Source organism: Zingiber officinale, chromosome 2B (genome assembly GCF_018446385.1).
Source record: "Zingiber officinale cultivar Zhangliang chromosome 2B, Zo_v1.1, whole genome shotgun sequence".
Taxonomy (NCBI): domain Eukaryota; kingdom Viridiplantae; phylum Streptophyta; class Magnoliopsida; order Zingiberales; family Zingiberaceae; genus Zingiber; species Zingiber officinale.
The window spans coordinates 111,192,826-111,219,436 of record NC_055989.1 but is presented as its reverse complement, the minus strand read 5'-3'; the positions used below and the strand labels follow the sequence as shown (position 1 = coordinate 111,219,436).

At 40.8% G+C, this 26,611-nt stretch overlaps 2 protein-coding genes and 1 long non-coding RNA gene across 3 annotated transcripts; all 3 read right to left on the bottom strand.

Moving 5' to 3' along the window:
* Nucleotides 1-1,941: 1,941 nt before the first annotated feature.
* Nucleotides 1,942-14,572, bottom strand: LOC122049420. Its single transcript, XR_006130950.1, has 3 exons — nt 14,405-14,572; nt 10,797-10,798; nt 1,942-2,278 (listed from the first exon to the last, which is right to left on the bottom strand). It is a non-coding gene; the product is annotated as an uncharacterized LOC122049420 (long non-coding RNA).
* A 6,450-nt stretch (nt 14,573-21,022) lies between these two features.
* On the bottom strand, nt 21,023-21,688 carry LOC122049419 (WAT1-related protein At2g40900-like). Its single transcript, XM_042610806.1, has 2 exons — nt 21,406-21,688; nt 21,023-21,319 (listed from the first exon to the last, which is right to left on the bottom strand). Exons 1-2 carry the CDS (start codon nt 21,612-21,614, stop codon nt 21,160-21,162), a joined length of 369 nt encoding a protein of 122 aa, XP_042466740.1. The 5' UTR covers nt 21,615-21,688; the 3' UTR covers nt 21,023-21,159.
* A 2,823-nt stretch (nt 21,689-24,511) lies between these two features.
* LOC122048570 (ethylene-responsive transcription factor 8-like) lies at nt 24,512-26,301 on the bottom strand. The gene is made up of 2 exons (XM_042610122.1): nt 26,131-26,301; nt 24,512-24,820 (listed from the first exon to the last, which is right to left on the bottom strand). Exons 1-2 carry the CDS (start codon nt 26,299-26,301, stop codon nt 24,512-24,514), a joined length of 480 nt encoding a protein of 159 aa, XP_042466056.1.
* Between the last annotated feature and the right edge of the window lie 310 nt (nt 26,302-26,611).

The window sequence follows — 26,611 nt, the reverse complement described above, 5'->3', positions numbered from 1 at the left end:
TTCTATATCTCCCTGCATCAACTAGTGTCTAACTCCTTTAGGTTGTTGTGCAAGGTGGTTGTGCTATTATGTTTGCACGACATCCCTTTAGTACTTAGGGTGTTCCATTACTTTACTATCCCAAGTTGTCCGAGAGGGGGACCTTTCTCTTTCAATCCTGAGTGGACACTGCATTTTTTAACAAGATGTCATCCTCTAATAAGATTGAAGAGAGCATTACTTTTTTGTTCATTTTCCTGCTCGACCAGACTTCCAAACCAGTTGGCAGATGGAAGTGATGAAGGCTCCGTCACTCAGGAGATATCGAAGCTGGTCAGACTACCTCCAAGCAACCTCCAATCTGGCAGGTCAAAAGTATTATATCCACCGACTGCTGTTGGAGAATGTCATATATGTGTTTGGGTTAAGCCCAATCTGCACGCGGCTGCCCCTTACCCTAGGTATGCTCTTTCTTCTCCTCATCTTTGAATCTAACTGATTTCTCTTCCTTTCTTGTAGCTCAAATCATGATGAGGGCACGACTGAGCGACAAAAGCAGGCTCGCTAACCGGCAATTAACACTACGGGCATTGCTGAGCTAGAGAGTCGTGGCTTACAGTAGGTCGACCAATTCGATGATACGAAGGGCGATGTTGCAATTAGCAAGGCAGGAGGAAGCTAGAATGTGGCTAGCAATGCCGCGACTGCCTTAGTTGAACTCCCTCCTGAATGGCCTTCACTATTGCCAATCGTAGTGCCCTCGGAATCGACAACCTTGGGCGAGCCTTTAATCCAGAGACACAAGAGGCATCGAGGGGAAGGTTCATCCCATTCGGCAACCTCTACCCTGTAGACCCCCGCCCATACTGCCTCATGTCCATCATCGGAGTGGGGTGAGACTTCATCTCCTGCTTTTCTCGAACAAGGGGCCGTTGTGGATCCCACTCCTCTGTCATCTGATCGAACACCTTCGCTATCTGCGTTGCCGTCGAGGACCATATGCGTGCCGCATGTCGCGTATATAGCACCCCAATCCTCCTTGCCAGCCACCCAGGTGTCCACCATCCACTCCTCCCCTTTGCCTAAGTCCACAGGCCAGGCCACCTCTGAGCCATCAGGTCCGAGCGATTGGAGACACATAATGGTCATCATCCACCTACCAATGGACAAGTGGAGCCATCTCAACAATGTCGAGCCGCTCTTGTAACGACCCAATTTTCCCTATTTCGAGTTCTAAGAGTCCTTATAAAAATCTAGAAATGCTTTAGAAAAATTCTAGAGATTTTTATAAATTTTTAGAGTATTTTTACGTAATTTTTGGAGTTCGTTTGGTATTTTTACTGAACGAAAGAAGTTGACAAAAAATTTGTCAAAACCGAAGCTCAAACCCACGACCTCGGGTCGGACTGACCCAACCGGACACGGCTCAACCAGCTGAGCTATATGGGCTTTGTTAACTAAGTATGGGGAGAAATAAATTTAAAGCATAGTTGGAATCGGATTAACCCTAGGTTATAAAGAGAGGATTTAGGTTTCCCGAAACCTAATTTCTTTCTCACCTCTTCTCCTCACGCGGCGTCGGCGATTCCTCTCGGGCAGAAAGGAAGCCGCGGCTAGGGCTTCGTCTCCGGCGGCCGGCGAGCACTTTTCTCCAAGAGCTCTTCACACCGTTGAGATCCTCTCGTCGAGGTTGTGGGCACGAGGAGGAGCCGAAGGTCGAGCTACCCGAAACCCTAGAGCCTTCCCTTTCGGTTGTAAGTCCAAGAACAGCGAGGTGAGTTGCTTCTCACCTGCAGTAGGAGTAGTTCCGCGACATTGATCTTCTTTTCCTTTTGATTTCGGAATTTGATTTCATTCCTTATCATCCACAGCATGTCTTTTTGTTTCGGATTGTGTTGTGCCGAATTTATTGTGCTAGGGATATAGTTTCTTTTGTTTGGATCATGTGTGCAGAATTTTAGGGATTAAGGGAAACTTCCGAGATTTGTTTTCTTCCTGTTATTTCTGCCGTAGCATTCTATAGCATGCTTAGAGAGTTCTATATGAGATTCGCTTATTTCTTTTTAATGTGGCAGTAGCATGCTTTAGGAATTGATGACTGGAAGATTAAGAGTAATTCCCAAGAATGGTTCCCTCTGCCTTATTTCTGTTGAAGCATGTTTAAGGAATCCAGATTTCTTGTTTCCTTGACTTATTTCTGTTGAAGCATGTTTAAGGAATCCAAATTACTCGTTCCTTAGTTTGTTTCTGCTGTAGCATGCTTAAAGATCCCAATTGCTATGTAAAAGTATAGCTTTGACTTGTAGACCGTTGGGCCGGCTAGAGGGGTTGGTAAATAACTTGGTTACAACCGGGGAGGTTGTTAATCCAAGAAAGATTAAGCTCAAAAACTCCTTCAGGCGGAGAAGCCTCTTACAGCGTTTAGGCACAGAAAAGAGAAGCTTAACTACAACTAAAGCATACAAGTGTTTGGAAATAGAATGATCGTGATTGTTGAAAAGCTTCTGGACCAAGGCTATATTTATAGCCTTGGTCAGGGCGCCTGGATGGGTTCCGGGCGCCCTGGGGGGATAAAATTTATCCCCCAACGGTTGGATCGAGTCAAAGCTCGATCCTATGAAAAAGTCCCTTCCGGGCGCCCCGGATGGTTCCGGGCGCCCCGGACAGCTCCGGGCGCCCCGGAGCCAAAAGTCAACCCAGTTGACTTTTGGTTCGTGCTCTCTTCTCTGGTTCAGCTCGCCTCTGGTCCGGGTCTTTCTGCTCCGGCTCCGCTTGCTTGGGTGATCTCTGACATCCGGAATAGGGCTCACCCGAACCCATCTTCCGGTCTTCTCGAGCGTGCTTCCCTCCGGCTTCTCGTCCCTCGGAATTACCGCGTGTCCCTTCTTGTCCACCAGCGTACTCATCCGCAGACTTCGTCCCTCGGTCGCACCCCGTGCCGACCTTCGCGCTGTTGGAGTGTATACTGAGAGCCTAAGCTTTGTAAACATTCATTATGAATAAAGAATCACATTTGGTCTAATTATCTACATTTGTTTGTAGTTGTTCATTTAATTTATATTGTAGATAACATAGTATGTGGTGTCACATACAAAAGATGATGTTATCAGTACCTTATAAATTATAAACAGTAGCTCACGACCAGAATGGAAAGGAACAAACCATTAGAAAGTCGTAGTGTAATTAGGTATTAGTTTATCTTGACTATATAATTACACTAGTACACTCAGAGTGTATTGAGTAGGACCATTTGAGGTCGTTCCTTTTATACTGACTTTATAAAGGAACAAAGACCTCAGTTATTATGGAAGTGTGTGCTCTTAATCCTAATATAATAACAAGCACATATGTTTGATATTTATTTCTTTAATTTATCAATGGGTGAGATTTAGTTCGATGAATCAATAAACCCGATAAATTGGGAAATGGTATCACTCATAGTGTGTGTTGTTGATTATAGAAGGAAACTGTGTCCTAGTGATACTAGGTTGATAATGTCCTCAAGAGGAGCTCATAAAGATTGTCATGTTAAACCCTGCAGGTGGACTTAGTCCGACATGATAATAAGGATGAGTGGTACTACTCTTGGACTTAGATATTAATTAAATGAGTTGTCAGTAACTCACTTGATTAGTGGACATTCGATATCTTAAACACAGGGAGACTAACACACTCATAATAAGAAGGAGCCCAAAAATGTAATTTGGGATTGGTGCGGTAGTTCAATGATAGTTCTCTAGTGGAATGAATTATCATTGATAAAATTAAGTTGTGTGTTCGGGGCGAACACGGGATGCTTAATTTTATCGGGAGACCAAAACCAATTCCTCCTCTCGGTCCCTATCGTAGCCTCTTATTTATAGAGTACTATACCCACATATACCCACCTTTTATACCCATCTAAAGGGGGCCGGCCAAGCTAGCTTGGGAACCAAGCTAGGGCCGGCCTAAGCTTGGGTTTAAGGTGGTCGGCCCTAGCTTGAACCCAAGCTAGTAGGGCCGGCCATAATTAAATAAAAAAGAAATTTAATTTTAGATTTTATTATTATGTGGAAGATATATTTTAAAGAGAATTAAAATTAAAATATCTCTCTTGTAAAAGTTTTACAAAAGATTAAAGAAAGAGATTAGATCTCTTTCCTTATTTGTAGATTGGAGAGTTTTTTATTTTCTCTTTAAAATTATTCACATGTTAATAAAATTAAAATTATAGATATTTCCTTTTATTAACCATGAAGAGATTTTTAAAGAGAAATTTTATTTTTAAAATTTCTGGAAACAAATAAGGAAAGTTTTAATTGTTGATTAAAACTTGTCCAATTTGTTTCCTCTTGATGTGGCCGGCCATCATTGTTTAATTGGGGAAATATTATTTTATTTTCTCAATTAAATCATGTCAAGGAAATTAAGGAAAATTTGTTGTAATTAAATTTCCTAATTTACCTAGGCCAAGGAATATAAAAGAAGGGGTGAGGTGCCTTCACAAGACACAACATCTATTATTCCTCTCCTCTTTTGCTCCTTGGTGTGGCCGGCCATCATCTCCTTCTCTTCCTCTTGTGGTGGCCGAACCTCCCTCTCCTTGGAGTTCTTGTGGTGGCGGATACTACTCGGAGAAGAAGAAGAAGAAGGAGAGAAAGCTAGCATCTCTTGGAGCTTGGTTAGTATTTTGTTTTTCCTCCTTGGTGAAGTTTCCTTTGTGGCCGAACCTTGCTTGGAGGAGAAGAAGGTGGTTGGTGGTTTCTCATCTTGGAAGATCGTTGCCCACACAACGTCCGAGGTTAGAAGAGAATACGGTAGAAGATCAAGAGGTTTTTCTACAAGGTATAACTAGTAATTTCTATTTCCGCATCATGCTAGTTATTTATGGAAATAATACCAAATACAAGAGGCTTACGTTCTAGTATTTCGAATATGGTTTTCGAAGTTGTGTTCTTTTGTTTCTTTCTTTTCCTTGTGATTTGATTGTTCTCTTTGGTTAACCTAAAGTGCTTTTAGGAAATTAAATATAAGCTGTCTATTAACGGGTTTGTCTAGTCGCTGGTGGTTGCTCCCATATCCAAGAAGGTCATGTGCCTCGCCACGTCGGGAACCTTTATGGAAATTGATATTTAATGGAATTAATAACTTAAGGAGACTTGGGTCGAACGTGTTAAGTTCCGAGGAGATCCAAGTCAAAACCTAAAAGAACAAATAGATTAAGTTTTGGATCAAACGTGTTAAGTTCCGCAGGAGATCCAAAATTTAATTTAAAGAACACATGGTAGCTAGGAAAGGTTCAGACCTTTGTACAAAATTTTGTACAATGGAACCTATAGGCTTCCAAGTAGCAACCAACAATTGGTATCGAGCTAGGGTTTAGCCTGTGTATTTGGTATTTAGTTTAATTATGCACATGTCATACATAATTTAGGTGTTAATAGTAGGATGTGCTAACTCTATGGATGCAGGATCCAACTATTATGGCTTTTAGTTAATTATGTGTGTGATTGGACCCTTGGACATGTCAAGGGCAATTTATATGTGCATGATTGTATTAAAATACAGCAGGAGCTGTATTTAGTTTTATTAGGATTTTATTTTTGATCTAGATACATGTACATTCCTTTTATGGAATATAGGATCAAATGTAAAATTCTATTTATGTCATGGATCGAATCTTGCAAAGCGTGGAACCTTCTAAGGACCAGAGGCGCAGTGGAACTCGGAGCAAGATGGATGCGACAGTTAGACCCGGTGGCGATGGCCAAATATGGCATGAGCTTGGGATGACAACACACGACAATTAAAGATAAAAGCCATAATAGTTGAAAATTAGATTTTCTATTTATTGCTTTTATATTGTCATATGTGCATGTTAGTTTACAAGTTTAGTAGGCTAGCATAGTTAAAATTCCTCATTTATAAATAACTAAGTGGGAGAGGGATTTTTAAGTAAATCTCATGGTCTCCATTACTGGTTTGTAAGTGATGCAAACGAGCTTGCGTTGGCTCTGAGTGCCTTCCTCCATAACGGATGAGCTTGTTTGCGGATCACTAGAACAGACTTCCATTTATGGATGACTATAGGAAGTTAATTAAGAGCGTGTGATCTTCCCCAACGGAAGGGGCATAATCTTATTAATGGACTTAGTGTCAAGTAATGGTGTACACTTAGACACATCTAATAGTATCCTCCCCAACGGAGTCACTGCTATTATTTGTGTGACCAAATAATACCAACTATTAATTTTATTTGTCAAAAGTTAGGTTGACAAGATAATAAAATTAATGGGTTAAAACCCTCCTTTTACAAATGTTGAATTTGTATACGTCCACACTAACGTGGCATACAAAATTCACGGTGGTTTAAGGTGTTGGTTAATTTAAAATAGTATTGTTTGAGGAATCAATATTATTCTAAATTTAGAGTTCGACCAAAAGTTATTTGTGATTCTTAGGATGACTTTCAACCCATTGCCCATCATACTTCAACAAAATAGACTTACTGGACCAAATTACATAGATTGGAAAAGAAACCGGATATTGTTCTTCATCTGAAAGCTATAAATTTGTCGACCGAGCATTGCCTCGATGCACCTAATCGGTGAATCTACCCAAGAGGAGATTGAATATCATAGGAAATGGGTAAAAGATGAGATGGCGCGGTGTTACATTTTGGCTTCAATGACAAATGTATTGCAACATCAAGATTTACCATTACCAACAACTTATGATATTATGAACAATCTCAAGGAACTCTTTCGTCATCAGGATAGGGCTTCTAGACAAGAAGCTATGAGAAAGATAATGACCACCATGCAAGAGGGTACTCTGTAAGGATCATATCCTAAACATGATGGCTTATCCGAACGAAATCTGAATCCTTGGAGGAGAAATTGATGGGAAACCCGGATCGATATGATCCTCCAAACCCTACCTAGAAGTTTTGAGCAGCTCCCGAACTATAATATGAATAAAAGGATTTATTCATTAGGGAAACTACTGACAGAAGGATTATTTCGTCACAATGCTCAAATTCACTATCTTGAAATGGTTCTACTTCTAAACCGAAAGGTAAGAAGAAGAAGAAACAAAGGTTCAAGAAAGAAAGTGAATAAATCTCAGTGTACGGGATTTAAAGCTGGAATGAAGAAGTCAAGGGCAAGTGCTTCATCCGCAAGCAGTCAGGACATTGGACTGATCCTCGTAAGAACCAAAACAAAGGTATATCTCATACTCTAGTTGTTGAAACATGTTTAGCGGTGTTATCTACCAGCACCTGGTGTGTAGATACGGGAGCCACTGATCATGTCTGCAATTCCTTGCAGGGGTTCCAGGAAACCCAACGACTATCTGAAGGGGAGATTACTGTCTACATGGGCAATGCTACTAAGGTGGCAGCTGTTGCAGTGGGAGACGTCTACTTATCTTTTAGTAGAAATAGAAATTTGGTTTTAAGAAATTGTCTTTATGTACCCAGTTTTAGAAAGAATTTAATTTCAGTTTCTAAACTGTTTTTAGATGGATATTCAGTTTCTTTCAGTAACGATGTAGTTATTAAAAGAAATAAAGTGATTATCTGTTCTGGTGCATTAGTTGGCAATTTGTATATTTTAAATCCAAATTCTTCCACAAAGCAAAACATGGAAATTTATAATTCATCTTCTAATTCTAATAAGAGAAAAGAACCTTCGGAAATGAACCAAGCATATCTTTGGCATCTAAGGCTTGGTCATATTAACTTAAGTAGGATTCAGAGGCTTATAGCCGATGGACTTTTGGGTTCATTAGAGTTGGAAAATTTTCCAACTTGTGAATCCTGCTTGGAAGGTAAAATGACCAAGAGGCCGTTCAAGGCCAAGGGGTATAGAGCCAAAGAAGTGTTAGAGTTGGTTCACTCTGATTTGTGTGGTCCTATGTCTGTCCAGGCAAGAGGAGGTTTTGAATATTTTGTCTCTTTCATAGACGATTATTCAAGATATGGATGCATTTACCTAATGCGCCGCAAGTCCGAGTGCTTTGATAAGTTCAAAGAATATAAGGTTGATGTGGAGAAATGACTAAGTAAAAGTATCAAGACACTACGGTCAGATCGTGGTGGCGAATACCTCTTAGGAGAGTTTAGGAATTACTTACCAGAGGCCGGGATTCAATCCCAATTGTCTGCACCTGGAACACCCCAACAGAATGGTGTAGCAGAACTAAGGAATAGGACTCTTATGGAGATGGTTAGATCAATGATGAGTTATTCAGAATTACCAAATTCGTTTTGGGGATATGCTCTGGAAACAGCAGTATACGTTCTGAACTTAGTACCTTCTAAATCAGTTTCTTCTACTCCCATAGAATTGTGGAATGGGCGAAAGCCCAGTCTAAGACATATTCGGATTTGGGGTAGTCCAGCACATGTGCTGAAACCAGATGCTGATAAGTTAGAATCTCGTACAGAAGTTTGCGTGTTTGTAGGATATCCCAAAGGAACGAAAGGTGGTTTATTTTATAGTCCTAAAGACTGAAGGTCATTGTTAGCACCAATGCCCGCTTTTAGAAGAAGACTATATAATGGATCACAAGCCCAGAGTAAAGTTGTTTTAGAAGAACTTAGAGGACATGTCTACTTCAGTATCAACAGGACAAGATGAAGTACCACAAGAGACCGCAACACGTGTCGCACATGATACACAACCACACATGCCTCGTCGTAGTGGGAGGGTTGTAATGCACTGAAAGATTCATGTTTTGGGAGAGTCTTGGACTTGATCCCGTAAACATGAACCCGATCCCGACATATGATAAGCACTCCAAGATATAGATGCAACATCTTGGCAAAAGGCAATGAATTCAAAATAGAGTCCATGTACTCTAATAAGGTCCAGGAGCTTGTAGAACCACCGATGGTGTAAAAGCCGTTGGATGCAAGTGGATTTACAAAGGAAAAGAGGGACGACGGAAGGTAGAAACCTTCAAAGCTAGGCTTGTTGCGAAAGGGTACACTCAGAAGAGGGAATTGATTATGAGGAAACCTTTTCACCGTAGCCATGCTTAAGTCTATCCGGATACTCTTATCCATTCGCTCATATGGATTATGAGATTTGGCAAATGGATGTCAAGACAGTTTTCCTTAATGGAAGTCTTGAAGAGAACATCCATATGAAGCAACCGAAGGATTTATTGAAAAGGCAAAGAGCATCTAGTATGCAAGCTCAATCGGTCCATTTATGGATCAAAGAAGCTTCAAGTCTTGGAACATCCGGTTTAATGAAGTAATCCAGCATATGGATTTATTCAAAGTCCGGATGAGTCTTGTGTATATAAGAAGTGTAACTAAACGTGGTGGTATTTCTTGTACTATACGTAGATGATATTTTGTTAATTGGCAACAATGTCAAGGTATTATCATACGTAAGGGTATGGTTGTCCAAACAATTTGATATGAAGGACTTAGGAGAATGTGCACACATTCTTGGGATCAAAGTTATAAGGGATCGCAAGAAAAGAATGTTGTGTCTATCCCAAGCTTCATATATAGATACAATCCTTGCTCGTTTTAGCATGCAAGACTCCAAGAAAGGTTTCTTACCTTTTAGACATGGAGTAGCTCTATCTAAAGAGATGTCTCCAAAGACATCAAAAGAGATAGAGGACATGAAAGCAGTTCCTTATGCTTCGGCTGTAGGAAGCCTAATGTATGCAATGCTATGTACGAGACCTGATATCTGTTTTGCCGTAGGCATGGTCAGCAGATATCAGAGTAACCCTGGACAAGGACATTGGACTGCGGTAAAGCATATATTAAAGTACCTGAGAAGGACTAGGGATTATATGCTAGTTTATCAAGCAGATGATTAGTGGACAAGAGGAGCTCATAAAGATTGTCATGTTAAACCCTGCAGGTGGACTTAGTCCGACATGATAATAAGGATGAGTGGTACTACTCTTGGACTTAGATATTAATTAAATGAGTTGTCAGTAACTCACTTGATTAGTGGACATTCGATATCTTAAACACAGGGAGACTAACACACTCATAATAAGAAGGAGCCCAAAAATGTAATTTGGGATTGGTGCGGTAGTTCAATGATAGTTCTCTAGTGGAATGAATTATCATTGATAAAATTAAGTTGTGTGTTCGGGGCGAACACGGGATGCTTAATTTTATCGGGAGACCAAAACCAATTCCTCCTCTCGGTCCCTATCGTAGCCTCTTATTTATAGAGTACTATACCCACATATACCCACCTTTTATACCCATCTAAAGGGGGCCGGCCAAGCTAGCTTGGGAACCAAGCTAGGGCCGGGTTTAAGGTGGCCGGCCCTAGCATGAACCCAAGCTAGTAGGGCCGGCCATAATTAAATAAAAAGAAATTTAATTTTAGATTTTATTATTATGTGGAAGATATATTTTAAAGAGAATTAAAATTAAAATATCTCTCTTGTAAAAGTTTTACAAAAGATTAAAGAAAGAGATTAGATCTCTTTCCTTATTTGTAGATTGGAGAGTTTTTATTTTCTCTTTAAAATTATTCACATGTTAATAAAATTAAAATTATAGATATTTCCTTTTATTAACCATGAAGAGATTTTTAAAGAGAAATTTTATTTTTTAAAATTTCTGGAAACAAATAAGGAAAGTTTTAATTGTTGATTAAAACTTGTCCAATTTGTTTCCTCTTGATGTGGCCGGCCATCATTGTTTAATTGGGAAATATTATTTTATTTTTCTCAATTAAATCATGTCAAGGAAATTAAGGAAAATTTGTTGTAATTAAATTTCCTAATTTACCTAGGCCAAGGAATATAAAAGAAGGGGTGAGGGTGCCTTCACAAGACACAACATCTATTATTCCTCTCCCTCTTTTGCTCCTTGGTGTGGCCGGCCATCATCTCCTTCTCTTCCTCTTGTGGTGGCCGAACCTCTCCCTCTCCCTTGGAGTTCTTGTGGTGGCGGATACTACTCGGAGAAGAAGAAGAAGAAGGAGAGAAAGCTAGCATCTCTTGGAGCTTGGTTAGTATTTTGTTTTCCTCCTTGGTGAAGTTTCCTTTGTGGCGAACCTTGCTTGGAGGAGAAGAAGGTGGTTGGTGGTTTCTCATCTTGGAAGATCGTTGCCCACACAACGTCCGAGGTTAGAAGAGGAATACGGTAGAAGATCAAGAGGTTTTCTACAAGGTATAACTAGTAATTTCTATTTCGCATCATGCTAGTTATTTATGGAAATAATACCAAATACAAGAGGCTTACGTTCTAGTATTTCGAATATGGTTTTTCAAGTTGTGTTCTTTTGTTTCTTTCTTTTCCTTGTGATTTGATTGTTCTCTTTGGTTAACCTAAAGTTATTTTAGGAAATTAAATATTAGCTTTCTATTAAAGGTTTTGTCTAGTCGGTGGTGGTTGCTCCCATATCCAAGAAGGCCATGTGCCTCGCCACGTCAGTACTGGGAACCTTTTATGGAAATTGATATTTAATGGAATTAATAACTTAAGGAGACTTGGGTCGAACGTGTTAAGTTCCGCAGGAGATCCAAGTCAAAACCTAAAAGAACAAATAGATTAAGTTTTGGATCAAACGTGTTAAGTTCCGCAGGAGATCCAAAATTTAATTTAAAAGAACACATGGTAGCTAGGAAAAGGTTCAGACCTTTGTACAAAATTTTTGTACAATGGAACCTATAGGCTTTCCGAGTAGCAACCAACACGCGCTAGCTACGTCTCTTGCTCCCCGAGCAATCTTCCGCTCCGGCTTTCGTACCTCGGAACCACCGCGCGCACTTCCTTCTCGTCCGCCGGTGTACTCTTCCGCAGCACCTCGTCCCTCGGACGCACAGCGTGCCGTCCTTCTCGCTAGCTGCGTCTTCCGCTCGAGTACCTGTGCTCCTAAACTCCTGCACACTTAGACACAATGTTAGAAACAACGCAGGACCTAACTTAACTTGTTGATCACACCAAAACAACCTTGGGGTTCCAACAATCTCCCCCTTTTTGGTGTGATCAACCCAAGTTAAGCTAGGGTCAACAATAGATATGAAATTAAACAGTTTATTGCAATAACATGCAACATGATAGAAAAAATTAAATTTCAAACATTCCAAATTTTAATTTTCAATTTTTTCTACCTCCCCCTAGACTTATTCTTTCCCTTCTCCCCCTTTGATCACAATAAAAATGGGGTACAAATGAAATCTAAGGGTTGACATTAAAAAAAATTTGAAACTATATTTCAATAATTTTCAGGGAAATATTTCTAAGTCAAGACAAATTTCTAAGTCATTCGACATCAAGATTAAGAAGTTTCTAAACAGAAAGCTTTATGCAAGAAAATTTCAGAGAATTAATAACATAAAGAGAAATTTTCTATGCATTTATTTATTTGTTTTATGCTTTAATCAGAAGGTTTAAATTTCCATTTTAATTTATCAGAAATTCTTAAGTCACACTTTTTCATATTTAAAGCAAAAAATATTAAACATGCAACAATTTGTATCATGTTAATTTCTATTATTTTTTGAATTTCAAGTTCAAAAAAATATTTCGATAGCATAGATTCTAACTTGATAAAAATTTTCGACGCTATAAAAAATTCTTTCGACAATGTGCAAAATTCGTTTGAAAGAATATTTTGTAATTTGCAAGAATTTTTTAAAAATTCTAATTTGTAGGAATTTATTAATAATAGATTTCTTAATCCGAAACACTTTTTCGATGACTCATTTTCTGAATTGCAAAACTCTTTCGAGAAAGTAATTTGTAATTCGAAAAAATATTCGAAGAAAGTTTTTGACATCATTTCTAATTTGCATAATTCTTTCGAAAAAATATTTTGCAATTTACAAAAGTTTTTCGACAAAATTTCTAAGTTGCAAAATTCTTTTGTTAAGATATTTTGAAATTCGAAGAACTCTTTCGATAATATTTCAAATTTGCAGGATAAGTTTGACAATTGATTTTCTAATAAAAAAAACTCTTTCGATGATTCGCAAAAATTTTCAGGCAATTCTTCGATTGAATCATTCAATTGATCAGAGGTTCGAGTCCATACCTGACTTACCTTGTCAGTAATTGATTCTCCCCCTATCGAGTTGCTTTCTTCCGAAGATTCTCCCCCTTCATCGATCTTGGGATGTACTTCAGCTGTTGTAGTACTTACCTCGATTTCGGACTCTTCTGTCGGTGGCTCGGTGTCTATTGAGGTGTCAGCTTCTGAAGGTTCTTCGTAGAGCTGCAAGAACTTTTCCCAAAGTTCTTTTGCGCTTACATAATCTGCGACCTTTTTGAAATCTTCCTTTGGTATTACATTCAGAAGATAATATTTTGCTCGCCCATTTGCCATAGACTCCTCACGTTGCTTTTTGCTCCAGAGGCGTAGATCGAGTCCTTCTCCGTTCGTGTTCTTTGGTTCTTCATAACCAAATTTCATTATTAAAGAAATATCAGAATCTGAGTTAAGGTATACCTCTATGTTTTGTTTCCAGATGGAAAACTCCCCCTCGAATGCAGGTGGGTAGTCGCTAGCTCCGGCCATCGTTTTGTTGCTTCAGACGGCGGTTAGTCCTTCTGAGGCGTACTCGGCTTTGATACCACTTGTAGACCGTTGGGCCGGCTAGAGGGGTTGGTAAATAACTTGGTTACAACCGGGGAGGTTGTTAATCCAAGGAAGATTAAGCTCAAAAACTCCTTCAGGCGGAGAAGCCTCTTACAGCGTTTAGGCACAGAAAAGAGAAGCTTAACTACAACTAAAGCATACAAGTGTTTGGAAATAGAATGATCGTGATTGTTGCTTCTCGACCAAGGCTATATTTATAGCTTTGGTCGGGGCGCCTGGATGGGTTGCCCTGGGGGGATAAAATTTATCCCCAACGGTTGGATCAGTCAAAGCTTGATCCTATGAAAAGTCCTTCGCGCCCTGGGCTGCTCCGGGCGCGCCGGAGCCAAAAGTCAACCCATTGACTTTTGGTCCGTGCTCTCTTCTCCGGTTCACCTCGGTCCGGTTCTTCTGCTCCGGCTCCGCTTGCTTGGGTGATCTCGACATCCGAATAGGGCTCACCGAACCCATCTTCCGGTCTTCTCGAGCGTGCTTCCTCCCGGCTTCTCGTTCGCACGTGTCCTTCTTGTCCACCAGCGTACTCATCCGCAGACTTCGTCCCTCGGTCGCACCCCGTGCCGACCTTCGCGCTAGCTACGTCTCTTGCTCCCCGAGCAATCTTCCGCTCCGGCTTTCGTACCTCGGAACCACCGCGCGCACTTCCTTCTCGTCCGCCGGTGTACTCTTCCACAGCACCTCGTCCCTCGGACGCACAGCGTGCTGTCCTTCTCGCTAGCTGCGTCTTCCGCTCGAGTACCTGTGCTCCTAAGCTCCTGCACACTTAGACACAAGGTTAGAAACAACGCAGGACCTAACTTAACTTGTTGATCACACCAAAACAACCTTGGGGTTCCAACACTTTGAACAGGTTTTACACAGTTTTTTTATTAAGTGCAGATTGTTTTTATAGTGTCAAGCTTAGTATGCAGACTTAATTAATTCCATGCTATCCAATGTGTATGAGCAGTTTTATTTTAGAGCATGCAATTTCTGAATTTAGGCTGCTTTCATGAACCTAAACAACTCTTCATCTTGAGCATATAGTTCTAGATTCTTCTGTGCCATTTAATAAGCATGACCAGTCCTCTTTACCATTAGAATGACATGAACAGCATGTGTTTAAGTGGTTCATTTTATGAAAGCTTTACAGATTTTAGTTTATATGCAATTAACCGGAAACGAGTCAGAATTTGCGAACCTGTGGAGAGCATGCTTTAGTGTAACTTGTGTTAACTTTGATAGCAGTAGTAATTTTCCTTTAGGCTATGCTCGGTTAGAAACAAATCAACATGAGTAGATCCATTAAGTTCTGTTATATGTGTTTTCAGTTTTGGTATGAGGTTTTAAGTGTTGTACCATGTTATTTTTAGGCACTTCAGTTTAGTATGGCATGCAGATTTATGTTAAGCTTTGTATACAGATTTTCAGTACGTAGGGTGTGTTCTAGTGCACACCAAGTGCTTGATAAAATGCTTAGCTCAATATAATGCTACAGTAGGCATTTTAATAGCTCAGTTAATGCAGTAGAAGTATTTAAAATAACTTATTTAGTCTTGCTTCAGCTTATAAGGGACTACGGTCCAATGGGTGGGCTCCCACAGTCGCCTCTAGGTTCAGATAACCTAGTAAAAGCAAGATAAGTTAATTAGTTTAAGATTCAGTATTTTACTTTTAGCAGTGGCACTGTACTGGATTAGATATCCATTGGGTTGGGCTCCCACAGTCGTCCCTAGGTTTAGATAACCTAGTAAACCCTACTAGATTCGGAACTTGCAATCCTGGGTTTAGTTAGGGATGCGCGCACAACAAGTACAGTTGCCGGGCCCATTAGCAGCATGATTACTATTTTGATCTATTATGTAAATAGTTTTCAAAACTTCATAAATTAGTTATGTGAATACAAGTTAGACTCAGTTTAGCATTAATTAGTTCAGCTTATGTATCAGTTCAGTTTCCTATTGATACACATGATAGTTCTATGATTAGCTATACATGTTTAGTATTTCAGTTAGCATGATTCCTTTGCTATTTATGAGCATGAGTAGCTATACATGTTAGCTTTTCAGTTAGTTGATTTCTTTGCTATTTATGAGCATGAGTAGCTTTACATGTTAGCATTCAGTTTTAGCATGTTTTTATTTATATACATGCATATCGAGTTTTTGTGAGTAGGATAGCGCTCACTAAGCTTTTAGCTTATAGATACTATTTTCCTCCTACTGCAGATAAAGGAAAAGCTAAAGTATAAGGAAGAAGACGACAAGGAGATGCTGTGACGGTGTGTGATGTGTGGACTATGGAGATCCTTGAGACTTAGCTAAAGAACTCACTTAGTTTAAGAATTTGTTTAGCTTAATTTCTTATTAAGTTGATAAGAAAATTTTGTAGTAAGAAGTTATGTTTCCGCTTTTCATTACCTGCATGTTTTGATTTATTAAACTGCGTGGTTGTGAAAATATATGTTCCAGCCGCCTGTGGCTGAGTATACTCTGTATGTATTTTTGGATATGGTCACCGGTACAGGGGAGACTCTGCCGAAATTTTTCGGTAGGGTTTCCATGTGATTTTTTTATCATACCGGTTAAGTAGAGTTAGTAGTCAAGTAACGGTCATCCTTAGAGTGTAGTAGTAGTAAGAAGGGTGGTCTTTACAGCTCTCCCCCAAACACCAAATCAAGATTCAAGGATTGCTGGCATAAGTTTGGACTAATGCCCGAGCCCATGTGGCGACTATTTCTCCTAGCAAGCTTGCGGATGACTATATTTAAAAGTCCACTGAGGTATGTATATCATCCTTATTTTTACTTGTGTATTTCTCGATCGGCCATGTTTAACCTATTTTTAATGTAGTTCTAGGTCGAAAGCCTGGCCATGTGCTAGAGGTTGACTTTTTTGGAGCACGAAGTGCAACAACTACGAGCTTTGAGCGACCCCTAAAAAACCTCTCGGGCTCACCTAGAGCAATTGATGACCGAGGTGGCTCGGTTGAAGGCCAAACTGGAGAGAAGCTCTTAGCAGTTAATTGGCTCCGAACGGGCGCTCAATGCATAGAGGAGTAAGAATAATGATTAGGCCCTGCAAATTGAGTGACTCACCAAGCAGGCCAATAGTTTTGAATCCAAGATCAACTCTGTCAATGCTAGGAAGCTTTGAGCTGTCAAGGACTTACATCAAAAATAAAGAGGCTCAAGTCTTGGCCCAAAATCTCAAGGAGGCGGAGGCTGCTCTCGAGACCGAACAGGCTAGCCGCTTTGTAGAGCAAGCAGCTGCGTAACTCCAACTCGACACTAAAGATGCTAAGCTAGCCTCGCTAAAGGCTAAATTAGAGGTGTCCCGAGCGGCCTTCAAAACATACCAAGAGGAAGAGCCCGGACAACTTGAAGTTTTCAAGTGCAATTATCTCCATTTTAACCCTTTCAATGACAGACTCACAGATCGAGCTCTTCACCTCTTCAACTGTGGCATTGATGGGAATCTCCAATGGATGAAGGACGACAGTTATCTCTCTGCTGTGCTGACCAACAAGATCATAAATAGGGAGAAGTTCATTGAGTCGCTGCCAGATGATGCGCTCGACTATTTCGAATAACCTTCTTTTTAGTTTTTCAGGCCGTCTTTTGCACTCCCTTTACTAGTTTGTAAAATTTCCTAAGTGTCAATGAACGCACACTCGTTCGACGCTTTACAACTTATGTTAAATGTTCTGAGTGTCCTTTCATGCATCCCCGCTCGGCTCCATAAGACTGTCTGATTTTATGTTCTATGATCTTGTAATCCTCACAGAAATATTTTAAGTGTGAATCCTTGTGCTTCCGCTCTTGTGTAACTAATCACTAAGACGTTCGATTGACCATTTCAGCGTAGGTCGAACGACCTCTTCACCTTTCCAATCGAAAATCTTATCTGCCAATCGACAGTAGAATTGGGGTTTACAGTTGTCGCTCGATTGTCCAATAACTTTCTTCCTGTGTTTATAGTTGCTGCTCGGTTGTTGTCGTCGACTCTCGGGTTTATAGCCACCGCTCAGCTTTCTAACATAAACACTTTCGTATCCAGAGTTTATAGCTGCCGCTCGACTTTAATTAGCGTAGACTATCGAGTTTATAGCCGCCGCTCGGCTGTTGATTTTGTCAACTCTTGGGTTTATAGTCACCACTCGACTGTTGATCCAAGGTTTATAGTCGCCGTTCGACTATTGATTTCATCGACTCTTGGGTTTATAGTCGCCGCTCGACTTTATTAAGCGTATACTCAAGGTTTATAGCCGCTGCTCACCATTGACTTCATCGACTCTTGGGTTTATAGTCACCGCTCGACTTTTGATCCGGGGTTTATAGTCTCCACTCGACTGTTGATCCAGGATTTATAATCATCGTCCGACTGTTGATCCGGGGTTTATAATCGCCTCTTGACTATTGATTTGTTGACTCCTGAGTTTATAGCTGTCGCTCGACTTTTGATCCGGGGTTTATAGTCACCGCTCGACTGTTGATCCAGGATTTATAGTCGTCACTCGACTGTTGATCCCTTGACTCCCGAGTTTAAAGTCATCGCTTTGCTTTTGATCTGGGATTTATAGTCATCACTCGACTATTGATCCAGAGTTTATAGTCGCCGCTTGACTGTTGATTCATCTACTCTCGAGTTTATAGCTACTGCTCGGCTTGCTGACATAAATGATTTTGTATCTAGGGTTTATAGTCGCCGCTCGATTTTAGTTTCATAGACTCAAGAGTTTATAGTCACTGCTCAACTTTTAACTTGACTGATCGGTACAAGAGTCTGGGACACTTGAAATTTTTATTTATCGTCTCCCTTCACTTACAAGGATATATGTTTACACAAGTGTATCTAAATTTAACTACGCACCTCTCACCCTGCCCTATAGGGCTGGAGGTGTTTTGCGCTCCAGGGCCACTTGAGCTTTCTCCTGTCTTCGTCCTACAAATAGTAAGCTCCCGATCGGAGTTTCTGAATAACTTTGTAGGGTCCTCCCCACAAGGCTCCTAACTTGGTGACATCGTCGACTGCTTTACTCTCTTCTATACTAAGTCGTCTACCTGGATTGACCTTGAGATCACCCTTCGGTTATAGCTCTGCTTCATGCACTGCAGGTTTGCCATCAGCAGAACAACGACCTTATCTCGCACTTCATCTATCAAGTCGAGCTCCATGAGCCTCCAATTGGTGTTTCCATCATCATAAAGCTACACCCGGTCGAACTCTACTCCAACTTCCATTGGAACCACTGCTTTACCCCCGTACAACAGATAAAACGAGGTTATGCTGGTCGGTTCTCTTGGTGTGGTGTGATGAGCCCACAATACACTGGGGAGTTCATCGACCTAGTCGCCTCCATCATGGTCGAATTGAGCCCAGAGTCCTCTGAGGATTTCCCTATTGGTTACTTCTGCCGGGCCATTGTTTTGCGGATAAGCCACAGAAGTGAAAGCTTGTACAATGTCATAGCCCTCACACCACTCCTTGAGCTTCCGCCCTGTAAATTGTCTCTCATTGTCTAAGACGAGCCTGCGAGGGATGCTAAACTAACACAAGATGTTTCGCCATATAAATTTGATAACCATATGCTTGGTTATCTTGGCTAGCGGCTTGGCTTCCACCCATTTTGAGAAATAATCTACTGCCACGAGTAGGAATCTTTGCTAACTGGTCGCCATGGAAAATGGTCCAATGATGTCCATGCCCCACTGGTCTAACGGCTAGGACACCATGGATGCTTTCATCTCTTCGGTGGGTCAGTGCAGGATGTTAGAATACTTCTAGCATGATAAGCAAGTGGCCACCGTCCGAGCGGCGTCGTCTTGCAATATGGGCCAAAAGTACCCCGCTAGCAAGATCTTTTGGGCTAGTGATCTATCGCCCGGATGACTACCACAAGAGCCTTGATGAACCTCTTGCAAGATGTACTCAATGTCCTTCGATTCGATGCACTTGAGCAACAGCCTTGAGAACGCTTTCTTATATAACTAGTCTCTAATCAAAGTGAACCGTCTGCCCCTCTTTTTTAACAAATGAGCTTCTTCCTGATCGACTGGTGTGACGCTCGATCAGAGGAACTCTATCAGTGGCATCCTCCAGTCACTCGGGAAAGGTATTCCATCCATCCTGTCAATGTGTGCCACTAGTGAGACCTGTTCGACCGGCTTATCTATGATGATCGGCGATAATGCACTGACTAACTTAGCTAGCTCGTCAGTAGACCAGTTGTATGACCGGGGGATCTTCTATATAATCACTTCCTAGAAACTTATCTTTAATTTTTTGGAAGCTTGGGCATACAGCTTAAGCCAGGTGTTACTTATCTTGAACATGCCTGATAGTTGTTGAGCTGCCAATTGAGAATCCGAGTGGATGAGGACTCTTGTGGCTCCTACATACCGAGCTACCTATAAGCTGGCTATCAGGGCCTCATATTCTGCTTCGTTGTTTGTGGCCCGATAATCCAATCGTACGGACAATTGCATCCTATCCTCCCGCAACGATATTAAGAGGATACCAATTCTGCTACCTTGTCGAGTGGATGAACCATCTACATATATCTTCCAGGTTGAGTCCGGCTCAACGTTTTGAACCTCAGTGACAAAATCAACTAAGGCTTGGACCTTGATCATCGTCCGCGGTTGATATTGTATGTCAAACTTGCTCAGCTTGATGGTTTATTTGATCAGCCATCAGGATGCTTCTAGGGCAAGGAGGACTCTTCCCAGTGCACTATTGGTCATCACCATGATAGGATATGAGAGAAAATACCGATGAAGCCTCTGAGCGGAGAGTACTAGCGCATACACCAATTTTTCGAGACTGGTGTAGTAGGATTCTGCATCTTTCAATATATGACTTAGAAAATATACTGGATCTTGCTCAGAGCCGTTATGCTACACCAACGCTGAGCCTACAACATGCTCTATGGATGAAAAATAAATTCAGAGCGGCTCTCTAGCATTGGGCTTTGCCAGTACAGGTAAGTGGGTAAGATATTTCTTAAGTTCCTCCAGGGCCTTGTCACACTCTGCGCCCCACTACACTACAACAAAATCGCTCATAGACATCGGTTTTCCACCGGTGTCTATTTGATTTTCGACCGATGTCTATGAAGCCGATGTTAAAAGTCTGCCATTTTAGACATCGGGTTAAAACCGGTGTAGTATCACTTAACGACACCGGTCTTCGAATCGGTTATTAACCGGTGTAGTATCACTTAACGACACCGTTTCATCAACGGTGTAAAACCGATGTAATATTACTTTATAACACCGGTTTTACATCGGTGGAAAACCGATGTAATATGTATATATTTTAACAGCACAGATTTGATTTTAAAACCGACAATAACAAAAAAAAAATACACAAATATTCACAAATTGTACAAATATTCTTCATTCAATAATATCCATAAAATACACAAATATTCACAAATTATATAAATAATCTTCTTACAACAATATCCATAAAATACCCAAACATTCTTTTTACATCAAAAGCGATACATGTGACAACACAAGGGACACCATTGACGCAATACCTGAAGAACAAGTGATACACTGCATGCAAAATAGCCGAATAGCATAAGAGCAGAGCCTTTAAGCCAGGCATCGCCTTTCTCAGGACTTTCGAAATGAAGTTGGATCATAGGTGAAGTAACAAAGGCCCCCAACAAAATGACCTTTCCAAAATGTGAAGATCAGGGAACCAGTGATGCAGAAGATGGCCCCTGCAAGCTTGGCCCTCCCTCTTACAGTCTTCAAGTTGAGCTTTTCCATCCTGAGCAAAAAAAGACCAAATATAGAATGATATTTGAATGAACTAAATTCACTGTAAAATTACTTGGAATTAATATCTGAATCAACCTCAGTACAATTGCCAATAAGAAAGTAAAAGCAGGAATGACATTGCCCAAGGCACTGGCAACAGTTGGAGAAATGAGATGGAGTCCAACGTAGTATACATTTTGCTGAATTGTTATACCCAACATAGCAAGAATGAATATTTTTAGCATGACACCAAATGAGAAGCTGGGTCTTCGATTCCTACAACCATGAGATGAGTTTAAAAACATTCAATTTGTAGTCATATATCTTATTCTCAACAATTCTAATGAGACATGCTCCTTGAACCTTTCGAGCACATAAGCAAGAGGAGCCAAGATGAGCATGGCAATAAGGTGCCTGTACACTACGAAGACAAGTGCACTTAGTCCTTGTCCTAATGCAAGCTTGCCGAGGATGCTGGATCCGCTATCCTCATATGCTATATTTATCAACAGCTCAAAGAACAGATGTAAAGATAAAATTGACCTGTTTGATGCAATATGTGACGGCAAGAACAGCCCAGGACATCATACCAAATCGGCAGTTTGTAAAAACCTTGATGTCAAAGTTTTTGCCGATACGAGGATACAGTTCCATGCCCTGAACAAGAAAAAAAAATTGTCCACAAACTGTATAAATTGCAGCTACATTGATAGGAAAAATTAGGCTGAAAAGCATTGCCAAGTAATTCATTTGTTCATTATAGAAGGATATTAATACATGAGATACAACTTGCATAATAACAACACATAGCTAGAAAAACTAGCATGAAGAAAGGCACAAACCAAATGGTTGAGCAAAAGGAAATCCAACAATATCAACAAGAGGTAAGATCCTCATGTGGTTTTAATGGCAATTATTTAAAAGCAAAGAATAACCTATTCCACCTAAGGTTTCCTCTGCCAGGACCTCATATTAGTGAATATACTTCTCCGTGCAAGAAAATTGAACAAGCAGTGTGAGGCAAGTGTTTATTGTATAGCTAGAAATCAAACTTTACTGATAAAAAGAGGAGAATTTCAATTCTGTCACAAATAAGGTTATTCATTTGTATCAAACATAAATATTTAACTAATTTTTTTTAAAGAAATTGCATTTTCCAATGCAATTTGATCTCATGGTACTCCTTTTACGACTAAAACCCTCAATACCAAAACATGTTATAGCACAATTCCCCATGGAAATATCTAGAGCATTAACTACTAGTCTTGGGTAGTTCTGCTCCCTGGTGTTGGCTAATGATTGAGACTTAACTATTCAGCAAAACAAATCACAGAGTGATTTTCCTGTTTAAGTCTGTGATCAAGAGCATATATTACTTTCTATACTAAAAAAGAAAATGAATGAGGCTACATTGAATTTATGACATTTGACTTTAGCAAATAGACGTGCTTTTTTAATGTTTGTTGAGGATAAACATGCACAGTTAAGAAGCAAAAGAGAATCAATTGGTTAAAGAGACAACCAGAAGAAAGTAAGACTGCTACATATTCTACAAAGTACACTTACATACACAAATATAGTTTAATCTATATGCAGATTGGAGAAATCTCATGTAACCATTAGTACAGAGAATGGAAATGCAAGAATAGAGTGCACCCATGCAAACATAATTGTAATATGTAAAAATAGTGATACATCTGGGAACAAGTAACAGATAAAATCCTTCACTATCAAATATAGCTAATAAAAGTTTAAGCATTGGCACATAACCTGCCATGATTAGGTAACAGTGATTAAAAGTAAGTGCAGACCGTCTTTGTTTGACTGAAGTTGCATCATCCTAAAGATGATGATGCATGAGCAAATGAAGGTCTTACTGAATGGTTTCAACACTCATCTAATTATCAGAAGAATAAAGTTGATCATATTATCATGTACCTGCTGCAATGGTTTCTCTCCCTGGCCAATTTTAGCACCAGAGGAGTGCACGTCAGGAGCACTAGCTAAACCCAATCTCGACTTATGGAGTAGAACTCTATTTTTCAAATTGTGTATCTATTTATGACCATATCAAAATGAAATATTAATAATTATACTGTCCCAAGTAAAAAAAGGTTATTAGAAAAAATATGAGAGGACGACCAGGATCACCGAAATGCAAAATCATCACATCATATATATACCACTTTCTGTATATAGGGACACTTGAAGAAATACTAAAAGAGTAAGCCATGTCATATAGAAGAAAATCTTAAGGGGATAACAAACAAGAATTTTGTAAAGCAATTCTTCAGGTACAAGAGGTTGTCATCTAACAATTCACAGAGGGATCAATCCAAAATTGGAAGTCCTGCATAATCCGCAAAATACTACTGATTCAATCCAACTAATATTAATTTTGGATCACAGATTAACATACCAAGAGTTGTTTGACATATGTTTGGCAAGCATCTTTTAGGAAAATGAAATAGAAGGACCAGATCTTAAACATAGGACAGAAGCTTGAAGTAGATGGCAATATAGAATGTCAGAGACACCACAGCACACGTATGCTGCCAGAACAAGAATATGCCGAAGCTTCTTTCACACCATAATTCCTCAAGCTAGAAATGGCTCCCAACAATATAGCACTTGGTGCAGTATAGTGCAACAAAAGCACAAAGCGGTACATCTGGTCTCCTTCAATCAAAAGATGCACTTTAGCAGCTAAAGTCATTTCTTTATCAGTGATCGCTTTTCGATTTCATATGCTTGCTTTCCTATTTCATATCCCTTCTCCACACTACTCAAAACTGCCATCTCAAATCTTCGACCCAATAGTCAATAGATATGTTCCACGATTCCGTACCATCTAGGAGAGCCAATTAAGTAGAACTGCGTGCACGACCAGTTTACCTATTTCGGCCTCACATCATCAGCCATGAAACAAAGAAGCCCACTACAAGCAAGAAACAAGGATCACCGAAATGAAACCAAGATAAATATGAGAGGGAAGAGAGTTCGACCTGATTCAAGGATGGATCTGATATCATCGGCGGAGGGGTTGGGGTTGCCGCCGAGGACGACCAGGAGATAAGCCACCACAATTTTCATCTTCGCTTCGAGATTTGCAGACGACGATGCCGCTGTTGCAAGGTCTCGGACCTCTCGGTGATGAGTGCGTAGAATGAGGTGGGTCGGCTTAATTCCAATTTGTATCTTATCAAAACCCTAGGGTTGGGTCAGCGAAGGGAGGGCAGCGGAATGCAGGAGTAGGGGTGGGAGACGCAGCGGCGGCGGCGGCTAGGGGAAAGTTGGTCTTGGCCTTGGAACCACGGAACGCGCGAGCGGCGGAGTCGTAGGCCAGAGAGGCAGCCTCGGCCGAGTCGAAGGTTCCGAGCCACACCCTGACCTTCTTCCAGGGGTCCCTGATCTCGGCCGCGAACCGCCCCCACGGACGCTTCCGCACGTCGCGGAACCGCGTCTCCGCTACTGCCGCCGCCGGCTCCACCAGAACTCGGCCTTTCTTCATCTGGCCAACAGATCGACGGAATGAAAAGGAACAAAAGAAGGGGGAAGAGGGAGCGAGAAATGGGATCAAAGGAAGAGGAGAAACCCAAGGCGAGGAGATAAATTGGCTGGTTCCTTCATCCAAGGCGAGGAGAAACCCAAAAGAAAGGGCGCTAAGAAAGTCCGCCAGAATTTTGGTTCATAGACACCGGTTTTAAAAACCGCGGTTAAAATCGATGTCTATTAATGAAAAAAAGGCGCTCATAGACATCGGCTAAAAAAACCGATGTCTATTAGCGAAAATCTGCGCTCAAAGACACCGGTTTTTGGAAAAATCGGTGTAAAATACTCAAAGACATCGGTTTTTGCTTAAAAATGTTGTTGTTCCACTGATGTCTATGAGCGATTTTGTTGTAGTGCTAGAATTTCGTTGCGCGTCGCAGGATATTGAAGAATGGATGACTTTAGTCGGACGATTTGGAGATAAATCTTGGCAACACAGTGATCCGTCTAGTCAGTCATTGGGCCTCGCTCAAGTTGTGAGGCGGGGGCATTTCCTACAGCGCCTTCACCTTGCTTGGATTAGCCTCTATTCCCGCTCGGTCACTATGTACCCAAGGAATCAGCCACTCTTCACTCCAAACAGGCACTTGTTTAGGTTCAACTTAATTCTGTACGCCCTGCGCCAAGTTTCTTCGATATCTACACAAAGGTCAGTGACTCGGAGTGATTTTATTAGTATGTCATTGACATATACCTCTATGTTTCATTCGATCTGCCTCCTGAACACCTTGTTCATCAGTCTTTGATAATTGACGCAATGTTCTTTAGTCCGAATGACATTATGTTGTAGTAGTATGTCCCATCGACCGTAATGAAGTTGACCTTCTCTTGATCTTCCTTGGTGAGCAGCACCTGATGGTATCCTTGGTATTCATCTGGCATGCAGATCAGCTCGTAGCCTGCTGTAGAGTTCATCATCTGATCTATCTATGGGAGGGGGTAGAAGTCCTTTGAACAAGCTTTGTTTAAATTACGGAAGTCGATGCAGACCCGTCACTTGTTGCCTGGTTTAGACACCAACACGACAGTAGCTAGCCAACTCAAAAATTATACCTCACGAATATGACCGATTTCCAAAAAATTTTCTACCTCCGTTCGGATAATTTGATTGTGCTCTGAGCTGAAGTCCCTCTTCCTCTGTTTCACCGGTCGAGCATCCGGTCGGACGTGAAGGTCGTGCTGAGCCATGCTCATCAAGATTCCCCGGAGCTCGTGAGTTGACAAGGTAAACACGTCATAATTTTGCCTAAGGCAGGCAACCAACTCTACCTTCTTCTCATCTTTCAGGTCGGCGGCAACAAATGTTGTGGTTTCCGATCGGCTGGGATGGATCTGAACCACCTCTTTTTCATCGTAGACCAACACCAACGATTCCTCCATGATTGTGTTCACCTCTATACACTTAGTCTTTTGAGTGATCTTTTCCTCTGACTTGATCATCTCGACGTAACATCGTTGAGCATCCAATTGGTCACCTTTGACTTCGCCCAACTTTATGTCCACTGGAAACTTTATTTTCTGGCAGAATGTCGACACTATGGCTCGAAACTCATTTAGGGTCGGTCGACCCAATATTATGTTGTAGGTGGATGGCGCATCTGTTGGGTGCTACTCGGAATTCCGTTCTATTTTCCTTGTAAAAAAAATTTATACAAGCATAGACCTTTTCCTAGCAACCCATGTGCTTTTCAGAAGTTGAACTTGGATTACAAACGAAACTTAACATTATTAATCCAAGTTTAACTCATGT

Bases quoted from the DNA above. Each gene is read 5' to 3' on its own strand.
- LOC122048570 (XM_042610122.1), bottom strand. From the start codon at position 26,301: ATGATCAAGTCAGAGGAAAAGATCACTCAAAAGACTAAGTGTATAGAG. The intron at 24,821-26,130 runs GTAGAGTTGGTT...TCTGTTGGCCAG, and splicing joins ACCTGAAAGATGAGAAGAAG to ATGAAGAAAGGCCGAGTTCT.
- LOC122049419 (XM_042610806.1), bottom strand. From the start codon at position 21,614: ATGTTTTTAAACTCATCTCATGGTTGTAGGAATCGAAGACCCAGCTTC. The intron at 21,320-21,405 runs GTTGATTCAGAT...TTTTTTGCTCAG, and splicing joins TTATTGGCAATTGTACTGAG to GATGGAAAAGCTCAACTTGA.